The sequence below is a fragment of the Balaenoptera musculus genome, chromosome 5, assembly GCF_009873245.2.
Source record: "Balaenoptera musculus isolate JJ_BM4_2016_0621 chromosome 5, mBalMus1.pri.v3, whole genome shotgun sequence".
Taxonomy (NCBI): Eukaryota; Metazoa; Chordata; class Mammalia; order Artiodactyla; family Balaenopteridae; genus Balaenoptera; species Balaenoptera musculus.
Window position 1 is genome coordinate 1,566,719 of NC_045789.1, and position 12,206 is coordinate 1,578,924.

At 42.7% G+C, this 12,206-nt stretch overlaps 1 protein-coding gene across 8 annotated transcripts in view; it reads left to right on the forward strand.

Moving 5' to 3' along the window:
* The first annotated feature begins 1,577 nt into the window (after positions 1 to 1,577).
* The window catches only part of GRIA2 (glutamate ionotropic receptor AMPA type subunit 2), a 168,593-nt gene continuing 157,964 nt past the window's right edge, over positions 1,578 to 12,206 (forward strand). For 7 of the 8 annotated variants that reach the window (XM_036853494.1, XM_036853492.1, XM_036853495.1 and 4 more), the window contains exons 1-2: positions 1,578 to 1,969; positions 2,524 to 2,664. In XM_036853494.1, the coding sequence (XP_036709389.1) occupies positions 1,882 to 1,969; positions 2,524 to 2,664 (229 nt within the window). In that variant the 5' untranslated portion in view covers positions 1,578 to 1,881. The remainder of the gene's footprint in view (positions 1,970 to 2,523; positions 2,665 to 12,206) is intronic. The other variant, XM_036853496.1, reaches the window with a different exon arrangement.

Consider the following 12,206-nt stretch of genomic DNA (forward strand, 5'->3'; position numbering starts at 1 on the left):
ATCAGGATTACAGGATTAGAGAGCCATAGAGGCCGCTTTGCTCATCTTTCTCATTTTCTTAAAAATTGAGGCCCAAAGTGTTTGAGGGTCAAGTATGAGACCCTGCAGTCAACAAGGAGGCTGTACGAGTGATACTAATGGGACGAGTGCACAGGAAAGCAGCACGATAGACTAACTCTTGGCGTTCTGACATATCACCAGGCTACGCCTTCCGGATCGTGGGCTCCGATCTCCTGCCTTCTGGAAACAGTCACTTGTACTCAGTCGTCCTTGATTGCTTTGTTTAAACCGCAAAAGCCATAGACGGAGTGAGGAATTTCTGCCACAGCAGGTCCCAGGCATGAGTTTGGCAGGCAGTGTGAGGCCCGTAAGTTCCCACGGGGAAGTCCAGGCTTCCATCCTGCCCACCAACCCCCTCCCCGCAAACTTTTAATCCCTAGCCTCATCTTTCTTCTCCAGTGGCCTCCAGTTCGCGGGTTCAAAGGGGTGAGAGCTTAGTTTCCTTTCTTTGGGCGGAGATATTTTCAAAACTCACGACCAAAACGCGGTGGAGCAGCCTGTTTCTAACTCAGTCTCTGGGAAAGCGTGTGCAGCTCAGCGGCCTCGCAAGACTTGCTTTTAATTGCTTTATCCTACGAAGCTTTCCTTGAAACGCAGTCTTCTGCTTTCAAGCTGTGTAAAGACAGACTTCTAAGGAGCCAAGATTACACATGTCTGTACGACGGGGCGGGGGGGGGGGGAAGGGGGGGAAGTCTGCAGTGAAAGCTGCGAGAGGGACCCGCACGCAGCAGGCTGGGCACAGTGTGAAGATGGGGTTTCCACGCAAAGTATTTCACAGGTTCAGTCTTGATCTTCTCCGGTGCGGCTTTGGCCTTCAGAGATAGACCTCGGGGTTCTCCCTGGACCCCGGCTACCTCCCCTTTAGCTAAAGTTGACCGTTTTGGACCCCCTCCTCGTGGGTGTTTTGTTCGCTCGCTCGCTTTCCTGGCGGATCAGGGGCGGCGCGGGGCAGCGCTCCTCTATTGCTAGGTGGGCTGTACAGGCGCTGGCAGATAAAATCGGAATTGCTTGTATCGTACGGCAGCAGGGCCTGGCGAGAGAACGCTTCGCCGCCAGCAGCACGGAGCCACTCGGCTTCGCACGGCAGCCGGAAACGGGCTTGGCCGCGTTCGCTCCGGGCTGGAGCAGCTCCCGGCGCCGCAGCTGCCGCGGCGGCACAAAGGTAGCGCCGCGCCGCGCCGCGCGGGCGGGAGCGGGGGCGCTGTCCGCGGTGCTGAAAGCCGAGCGCCGGTGGGCGCGACAGCTCGCGAGACCCGAGGTCTCGCCCGGGGGCCGCGGCGGCCCGGCTCCGAGCCGCGCTCCCAGCTCCGAGCGCGCGACGCCGGGGCGCGCGGGGCGCGCAGGGGGAGGAGCGCCCCGGCCGCCCGCCCGCCCCCCGCCCGCCCCCCGCGACTCGCGCACGCGCGCCGGGCCCGTCTCTGGGACTCGCGTGCGTGCGTGCGTCTGTGTGTGTGTGTGTGCGCGCGCGCGTGTGAGAGCGGGGAGGGGGAGAAGCGCGCGAGGGTGCGTGTGTGAGTGCATGGGCGCGTGCTGAGTGTGCCGAGGCGCTGGGGCCACAGCGGCAGCCTGCTGGAAGCTGCATCCAGCCAGTCTCCGGGCTTCGCGAGCGGGGACCGGGCGCAGGGCGGCAGCCATCCGCAGGACCTGGGACACAGGGCTTCCTCTGCCGCCACTTCGGGGTTCTAGCAGCTCGGTGCTACATCGCTGTCTCAAAATGCAGAGGATCTAATTTGCCGAGGAGAACGGCCAAAGAAGGAAGAGGAGGAAAAGGGGGGGAAAAAAAAGAAAGGGTATTTTGTGGATGCTCTACTTTTCTTGGAAATGCAAAAGATTATGCATATATCTGTCCTCCTTTCTCCTGTTTTGTGGGGACTGATTTTTGGTGTCTCTTCTAACAGCATACAGATAGGTAGGTACCCTTTGTGCTCTGCTTTTGAATTGTGCATAATTTGGTGGTAATCTTTGTTCACGGTGGACAAATTAATTCATGTCATGTAGACTTATGTCATACCTTGACTGCATTCCAGGTTTAAACTGCCTGGAATATATATGTTTTTCTTAGGATGAGGCAAAGGCAGAAGACTATGCCTCTGGTACAAGAGACGGAAAGGGCTTCTCATTAATGACCCCCAGATTTTTATTCCTTCTGCCGTCACAGCATCTTCCCGTTTGTTCAGCTTCTCTAGGGGTCTGAATGCTCAGCTTGTGATCACTAGGAAGGGAGGACGTTTCTGGCCACCCACCTTGCCCTCGGGCCCCCCTGTGCCTTGACCCTCGGCCTAGGATGCTGCCGCCCCCCCGCACACGCACACGCGCACACACACCGGCTCCCGGGTCCGTGGATGTGTTTATTCGGCCTGCTAGTGTGGACGAGGGGCTCCGGGGCAGTCGGGCGCTAGCGGGCTCCCCTGCTTTCCGCCGGGCGCTGACACTGTCCTCCCGCTTGGTGTTTGTTCTTTGCAGGGGGGCTGTTTCCCAGGGGCGCCGATCAGGAATACAGTGCATTTCGGGTAGGGATGGTTCAGTTCTCCACTTCGGAGTTCAGACTGACACCCCACATCGACAATTTGGAGGTAGCCAACAGCTTCGCAGTCACCAATGCTTGTGAGTAAGGAATATTCATGCCCTTTCGGGGGGCCGCACGCGGAGAGCGGGCTGGTGTGTGTGTGTGAGTGTGTGTGTGTTCCTGCGTGTCCGTGTCGGGGCGCAGTGACTGCACGCGCGCGTGCGTGTGGCAGCGTCGGGGGAAGGTGTCGACGATCGCGGGGACCCCCGCTGGCTGGGGCCTGGGGGGCGGTGAAGAGCCGGCGAAAGGCGGCGGAGAGTGTGCGCCCTGGGGCTCGGGTGGGTGGGTGTCGGAGGTGAGGGGGCGTCCTTGGGTGCGGGGCTTCCGGCGTAGCTGGAGTCTTCGAGGCGAGCTCTCCACCCCTGCGCCCCGCGAGCACGCGGTGCCTCGGGGCGCGCCGTCGGGCTGCTGGGTAGACGCCACGGCCCCGGGCTGGAATCCGCCGGCCCCGCTCTGGGTCCCCGTGCGGACCCCGTGAGCCTGTGTGCTCCCCCGAGACGGGACTCGTTGTCACAGCGGCCCCGCAGTGCGCTCGGCACCCGAGGCCCCCCGAGGGGCGCGGCGCGGCTGACGCAGGCCGGGGATCGCGGCCCCGGGGCGCCGCGGGCCCTCGCCGGCCGGGGCGCTTGTTCGCAGGTCGCGGGGCTCCCGCCGAGGCAGCGGGAGGAGGAGGACCCGAAAGCGGCGCGATGCGCCGAGTTCGGAAGCTGGCGAAGCCGCCGACCAGCCATTTTAGCCTCCGCAGCCGTCCTGCTATTCCCGGCGCGGCGCGCGGTGTCCGGGGACCGGCCGCGGAGCTCCGTCCAGGCCTCAGAGTGTGGGACCCAAGCCATTAAGTCCCCGCGCGGTTCCGTGGGAGGGCCGGCGGGCCCGGGTCCAGGCGCGGCCGCCCCGGACCCCCTGCCCTCTGCCAGCGGCTGGCATCCTTTCCTGCCGGCTGGGTGGCGGGGACCCTTTCCGGACTTGACGTTCTCAGTGTTCATTGCACAGTTGACAGTTCCGCGGGGGGACTTGCAGATGGCCCCCCTCCCACGCTGGCTACCTGCAGAGGAGCCAGCGGGACATGACCGCAGAGGAAGCCCGGCCGCGGGGTCCCCACGGTAGACAGGCAGCTGGTGGCCGTCCCGCCGCTCCGTGATAAGCCTTCATCGTAGAGCCCAGGGGTTAGCTTGACTGTAGTGTCCGAAACAGCCTCCGCTAGGTTTGGAGCTCCCATCCACCGAATGAATGAAGGAACGAAACCACTGGCTTTGACCCATAGAGCAGGGGTCGTCATCATGGTCCTGCTATGCTTGGAAGTCAACTGTTCATGAAAACCTGTTTAAGAAGACTTCAGTGTTGTGTGTTTTCTTCACATGTTGGTTCTAAGTGAGAAAAGGAAGTGGGCATGGTGGGGCCGAGAGAGAGAGAGAGAGAGAGAGAGAGAGAGGCTTAAGTGGATTTGCAGTTTTAAAAAAAACTCCATAGAAGAATATAATAATATATATCTTGGAAAATGTATATATATATATGTATGTATACAAAGAAACCGGCTGTAGTTTAATTTTTGAAGGCTTTTACGCTTGACCTGTTTACCTATCAAGTAAATTATTTTATAATTATTCATTTTATTTGATATCAGGTTTCCGGTTTTTTTTTTTCCTGGATTGTGAGTTTGACACACAATGGTGCTAAGTATCTGACTGTATGTAATTGTATACTAGTGTGAAAATGCTGTGGAAAGTAATGAACCTAAGGCAAGATGATTATTGGAAGGATCTAGATTTTTTAAACAAGGTGAAAAGAATTTGAAAATGGTCGATGACAGAGAAGTTCACTCATTGGTGAAAATCATGCCAGGGCCTGGCTGAGAGCACAGGAGATAGGTCTCCTGAAAGCAATGAATATGTCTTCATTGCAAATGCTGAATGACTGTGCTGGGCCTTGGTAAAGACTAAAAATAATGGTTAGGTAAGCTTAGGTGACTAGTTTAGGTCCTCAGTCTCAATATTTTTGGATAGATTTATTTAATATAAATTTTATTGAAATGAGATATGCAGGCAGAAACTGTACATATATTAAACACATATATAAATCCATACATTTCCACAGAATGAGTACATCCATGTAATAAGAGATAGATTTCATTTAAAAAAAAAACCACACAATTTAATTCGCTTGACCACAGTTCTGAGAAAATGTGAAAATCAGATCTTCATTTTGCACAGATTTTTTTGTTGTTGTTTTTCTTAGAAAATGGAGCTAAAGTAAAAAGTTACATGTCTTCAGGTCCCAAATTTTCTCCTCCATGGATTATTCTAGGACACTAAAACAGATTATGGTGAGGAACCGAATGCATTTTCAAGTTTCCGACCCGGGAATTCAGAGCCATGTTCTCTGCAACTCCCGTGTTATAAGTAGTCTTACTGATTGCTGAGCAGAACTAGTTGAGGCCCTGGTATAGAAGAGAGACTCATTGAATAGAATTTTCTGGAGCTGACATTAACTCGTCGACCAGGCACTCAATTTCTTCATTCCTTTGGGAATTTTACAATCTAGACTTTGCAAAATGAAATGAAGTGTTTGTATCCTTTTTTTTTTTCCCCCAAGAGCAATAGAAAATGTAAAATTAGTTTACCTCTTTTCAGAGAGAGAGAGAGAGAGAGAGAGAGAGAGATGCTTGTATAAACTACACTCACAAAGTTAGCAGTCAAGAAATGAATGGAGATCTCTAATATCAAATTTATTAAGATGAGTCTTGATCACTTAAATCGTGCTCAAGGCTTTTTGTCCTTAGCCTTTGTTTCCTTGTCTTCTCAGTCAAGGGGACTCCATGATTCTTTCCTATATGAAGTGGAAGCAGCAGTGTCAAATATGTTGATAGAAACCCAACCGACTTTCTTCCATTTCCTCCAGAAATCTAAGGAATTCTGCTTCTTAACTCCAGTATTAAAATGTGTATCATCAATCAGTGTTCATAAAGTAGCTTGTCCTTCCTCCGAGTTAAACCATAAAAATCCCATAGGGTAAATTTAACCCTAAATGTAACGTATAAATTTAATATATTAAGAAAGCAGAGTTGTAAACCTTAATAGTATAATTTCAAAATAGGAAAGATATTAGTCTGCTAATTTAGTTGTATTCCTGAGATGGAGGGACTTCTTTGGAACTGCTGAGGCCGATGGGGCTTTCAGGGTCCAGCAGGGTCCATGGAATGGGTTAAAGTTATGCAAACGAAATGAAGTCATTATATTCTGAACTGAGTAAGTGCCTGTGCAGGCTCTGAACTCCCTCCCGCTCCCTCTTTCACAGTCACAGTGGGAATAATGGAAGGACCTACTTGTTCCCATTTGTTTCCATGGGTACCTGAGGAAATAAAGACAGATTTCCAATTGCTTACTTTCTCCTTTTATTTTCTCCTCCCTCCCCACTTCCTTTCCTCCTTCTTTCTTATTAGCTAGAGAGCCTACTAAGGTGAGTTTTTTTTTTTCCCTGAAGGTTGCTCAAACATAAGACTTCAATATGAGAAAATCCACGAAATCAGAAAAATAAATAAATTAGCATCTGATGTTCAACAGTTGAATCAGTAATGGGCCTCAAGAATTCTTTCCTTCCTTCCTTCCCCTCTGCCCCCTTCAGTATCTGCTGAGTGTCTTCTAGATGTCAGAGAATAAATGAATGCTGTTCCTATAGTAATTCATTTTTTCCTAACCTTTCCCCTCAATGCTCTTTCAAATAGTTTTCAAATCCTTTTTGGCCTGGACGCCTTTCCTGTGCACTGTCTGCTGGGTCTTGTCTAAGAAGTTTAGTCTGAGGATGTGGAGATAGTCTAGTAGTTTTTCTACAAAAGCAATTTATTACAGTAACTCAACATTTTTGTGAAAATAATAAATGTGATATTGGCATATGTGTATACACCACATATTGTGTATAGGTTAACAAAATCAACAGCAGGTTTTAGGCAAATACTACGTATGTTTGCATTCTAAAAAGTTTTAATAAAGTTTAATGTACTATTTACTAAAACTTTGTTTTAGTAAATTTGTTTTATTTTAAACAAAATAAAGCTGTCTAAAAGGGCTATGAACATGAGTATTTGATCACATAGGGCTTTGGAATTAAAAATATTAAATAGTAAATGTCCTCTTCAAAATCTTTCCTATTTTTTACTGAAAGACTTTGACAAATAGCTATTAAGCTATTTAAAAATAATTTAATAGTTTCATATTTCAATTTCATAACAATAAATTATAAAAATAATTAAATTTCAAGAAACAGCAGATAAAATCTACTTTTCCTCTAAGCCAGCAGATGGAGATGTTGGAGAAATACTGTTCTTTTGTAAAACTGCTGCGCACACTGCCTTTTGAAGCAACGTAAACCCATTCATTTAGAGAGATGGAAGAAATATGTGTAAATGGCATCTATATTGGAAAAACTCACTTAAAATGATGTGTTTGAAAAATAACTCCGAATGCCTTTTAAAAAGAGTGCCTTCGGTTTTATTTTTAAAATAGATTATCTTCAATCTTCTTGTGAATTTGATTTGGAAAGAAATTCAGGAACATCATTGATTATAAATGCTCTTGGACAAGAGAGAATTCTAAAAGTATACTTTTTCCTTGGAGAAAGAATCAAGGCTTTTTAACCTTGACTCTTCAGATCTTATTTATTTACTTATTTTATGGGAGTAGAGTTGATTTACAGTGTCGTGTTAGTTTCAGGTGTACAGCAAAGCGATTCAGATATATATATATATATATATAGATATATATATATATCTATATATATATATGAAATTTTCCTTTATGGATTACTGCAAAATATTGAGTAGAGTTCCCTGTGCTATCCAGTAGGTCCTTCAGATATTATTTTAAGGTATATTTCTTATCAGTGAATTTTAGTCATGAATTATTGAGATTGTGTATCTGTGTTCATCACATTAATTGGTGCTTGCTAAACCTTTATTACACTTTGCATGAATTTGTGTGTGTGTGTATGTATAGTTATAGATTGCGAGTAATTATAGATTGGCTGGGCTATCATGTTTTGTCATTTTGTCGAGGTAATTACGAGAGCCTGGCGTTACCCACTTTAAAGTATGCAAAAATTTCATAAAACCAGAATCAACTTGGATGCGCTTAAGCAATTATGAGAATTTGTGGTGTGAAGAAAACTGGGGACAAATGTACCAGAACACAATACCTTACAACCTGGGGTGTAAATCTTCGATTATAAGCAGTTGGAAGTTACAAAGAATGAAGTAGCTCTTAATACGTGAGAATAATTAATTTATCATTGGATTTTTTGTAGTTAAGCTTTCATACTCCATGTATATCACGAGAGAATTTCAAGAAAAGACATTATACCAAACAGAAATCAAAGAATGGCTTTGGTTGAAATATTCTGTTTAGGATGTGAGAAACTGAGTATTTAAATAAAAATTACTGTATGAAACTATAGAAGCTTCATAGTAACAGGGATTTATTCCTGTGCTATTCCTTTTTGAGGTCTCGAAGACTTCAACCTGCTGACTCAAGAGGTTTCCCTTTCATGTCAAGCCTTGAAAGTGATGGGGTCATTGCACCTTGACATTAGGACCATAAAATGCTGATTCATGCCAGAGCCCAGATTCTCTCGGAATCTCTTCCAAAAACACTTACACTTTCAGACGTTCTGGAGTCCTGACAATGTTAAGGAAGGCTGTAGAGGACCAGTTGTTTCCTGGTTATTCCATCAGGTGTTGCCTTATGGTTGACTTTTCAAAGAGCGTGGGCTGTTTTCCCTCCTCTTCCTCTGTTCTCCTCCTTCTCCTCCCTTTTAAAAAAAGTCAGTGAAAGTGCTTAATCTGCAGAGCAGATGCTATTACAGGAAATAAACTTAAATTGAAATAGTTTTTTTTTTTTTTTTAGGTAAGCAGAGGATATACTCCACAGAGCTAAAATCTTGTATTAGATTTAAACATTTTATTGAGATGTTAGTGGCCACTGGGTAAATTATATTTTTCTTCTTTAACTGAATTCTACTGAAGATTCCCCAGACATGATTAAAATCCTAGCTCTTTTATTACGGCAATTTTCATTCAAATTTTCTGAGGTTTTCTCTAATATTCTGAATAACTCATTGCCAAATGTCTTAAGTAACGATGCCTCGTCAATACAATAGGAAAATTAGTTGTTGAATTCAAGGTTACCCACGATTTTTTTTCGAATCTCAAAATCACCCATGATTTAAAAATTTTCTAAAACTAAAAGGTTTCTCAAAGCAGGTTTCACTAATTTGGGAGAAAAATGAATGTGATTCTTACAGAGGTGTCCATTAGTAGTCTAATACCATTATTTTTGGTTACTATTCAGTTCAAAGTATTTTGTCATTTTTGATAATGTTAATTTACAGAATGAAGACATTTAAAAATTAACGTGGAGAATGAAAACATGCCTTTCTTAAAGGCAGGGTCATGCCACTGCTGGCTTTGTATCCTTCACGACTTTTTATCTATTACACAGACTGCATATAGCAGAATGTCTTGTTATAGAATTATACTTGTTAAAGTCAGAATTTTGTTCTTACGCTACTTTTGGATTTCAGAAGAAACAATTTATTTGGTAAAATCTGCCTCCGATCCTATTTAGATAGAGGTGTGATACATTTTTCATTTTCATCTACAACTTAGATATGTTCAAAGTTATTATATTTATCCCTAAAGCTACATTGCTCTATGTTAAAATGCTTTGCTGAAATAAATGCTGTTGGGGTGATGCAGAAGCCGTGTTGCAGTGGTTAGAATACAGGGGTCCTTTCTCAGGGCCCTGAGGACTATGGGTGGGCCCAGCTTCCATTTTTGTTTTGGACTGTCCACAAAAAATGACTGTTCATATACCTTGAATAGCCACAAAATTGTCTTATCTCCCCACAACCCCCCATCCCCAGGATATCATATACCACAGTTTTCTGTGAATTCTTTCATTTTTTATTTAAATTAAAAAGAAAAACTCCAATATTTATTTTATTTTATTTTTAATTAATTTTTACTGGAGTATAGTTGATTTACAGTGTTGTGTTAGTTTCTGCTGTACAACAAAGTGAATCAGTTATACATATACATGTATCCACTCTTTTTAAAATTCTTTTCCCATATAACTCATTACAGAGTATTGAGTAGAGTTCCCTGTGCTATACAGTAGGTCCTTATTAGTTATCTGTTTCATATATAGTAGTGTGTATATGTCAATCCCAATCTCCCAATTTATTCCTCCCTACCCCCATTCCCCCTTGGTAACCATAGGAAAATTTTTACAAAGCACCAAATTACAAAAATATATTTTTTTTAGAGATATTTGAGAATGAGAAATTTATAGACACAGTTTCTTACAGACCAGTTGCTTTAATATTTGCACTAATGGGTGTGATTCTTTTATATGCATGCCTTTTTTTCTTTTTTGTATTGGCAGTTTATCCTTAGAATTTGTTTTCCAGTAATTTAGCTATTTTTATCCTATTGATAGTTTGCTTCAGCAAAAATAAAACCCAACTTGTAATTATAGTTTTATTTTTCATGTTAATTAACATAATATTGCAAAAAATCATCCAGAATGCTCAGTACTAATGTGTAGCTTAAGGTTAAAGACAGTTTTAAAATGTAGAACCTTGACAATTATAAGAGTCTTCAACTGAATAGAACAAGTAGGTTTGGGAGATAAGGGTTCATTATAGGAGGGGATTTATGAGGAGATAGTTTCTTAGATTGTTTTACTTTTCATCTCAACATTTCTTAAAGAAATGACATATACCCGTCACAGTTTTACTATTTAAATTGTTATTCAGAATTTTACTTTATAGTTTTAGTTATGTTATTTTAATATCTACATTTTTTCCTGATTTTATTTTAGTATGTACAATATGAGCACAAACTGAATTGAATTGAGAAATACCTGAATTCTAGTTTGTCCACAGTCCTCTAAACAGGGCATCGTATTTCTACTGAGCTATTTACCCTTTGTGTAAAGTTAATTTCAAACTATAAATACTATGGTATTCACTTTATGCTGCTCTGATACTTGTTTAATTTATAGAATGAAGACATTTAAAAATTAACGTGGAGAATGAAAACATGCCTTTCTTAAAGGCAGGGTCATGCCACTGCTGGCTTTGTATCCTTCACGACTTTTTATCTATTACACAGACTGCATATAGCAGAATGTCTTGTTATAGAATTATACTTGTTAAAGTCAGAATTTTGCTCTTACGCCACTTTTGGATTTCAGTACCTCAGAAGGTGTCCCTTCAATGCAAATATTTTTCGTCTAATCTTTATAAAAACCCAGTGATACTGATTGAAATGATCGAAATATGTTTATATAAACTGAGTGTATCTATGCTTATTATGAAAACATAGAGAAGTGTTACCTAATTCTTCATTGCTACAATATAATATGGCCTTGGTCAATCATTTCTAACTTCAGCATAAAATTAATTGAAGCTCATGTTATATAATTTGATATAAAAAAAGGTTTTCTCAACCCCTAAACCTTTTGCAGCTGATGCTAAGACTTTGCATTAAAATACTCTTTCAGAATTAGTATTCATTTTACAATTTCCCTTGCATAAGTATTGGGTCCACTGCAGTAAGAATATGTCAGCAATATGTGATTATGTATTTTTTTATTGTTTATGCAAGAATAAAAGGATAGAATGAGCATTTTGAAATAATTATTTTCACGCCAAAAGGAAAAAAAAATTCCTTTGTTGTAGATTGAAATTGCAAGATTTCTTAATGTGTCAGAAGAGGACCGTGGACAAACAGGAACAATTCCAAGAGCCAGTGTAACTTGGTGTACTAGGCAGAGGAGTTGGAATTTGGAACTGGGAATTTTTTCCTTTTCTCTCTCTTTCTGTTTAAGCTTCTCGTTGACCTGGTGTTTGCTTAGTTTGCATGTCTGCGGTCAGGCTTCTACACTAACATTGAGCTACTATAAAACAGTGAATTCTTGTCATAGTATTACTTTTGATAGATAGAATTTGATAGATACTATTAACTACTTCCAGAGGGAGAAAAGATAGAAAAGAAACGTTCTGGATCCCTCATAGGCAAAAACACCACTTTCAGGCACTTTATTTTTCTAGGCTGGTAAAAAAGTCATTCTTGTTAATTATGAGGTAAAACATTGACCGAAAAGTTTCAGAAAATGTTGTAGCTAAAAATATGTAATGTGGAACATACTACTAGGGTTTGAATTTATGAGAGTCATAATAAACTTTATCTCCTGCTTGGGGTTCCTGATATGTTTTAGCAACTCAACAACTGATAAATGCTAATAGGGCTTATCAGCAGAGCACAGAAAAATTTGTCTTTTAGTTTTATCTGGTGGTGATTTAGTCTCCTTTTTTTAACATCTAGATAATGGTCCTAACAATCCTAGATATATTTTAAAATATGTTAGCATGTCTTACAAGAATATTTAACAAAATTAATGATAATTCTTGAATGATATATAGGGTTTTTTGTCATTGAAGTTAGTCACGCAAAAAATTACTGAAGCGCAATTTGGGACTGAAACGCAGAACACAATGAGTAGTTTCAATCTGAAGAATAAAGATTGTA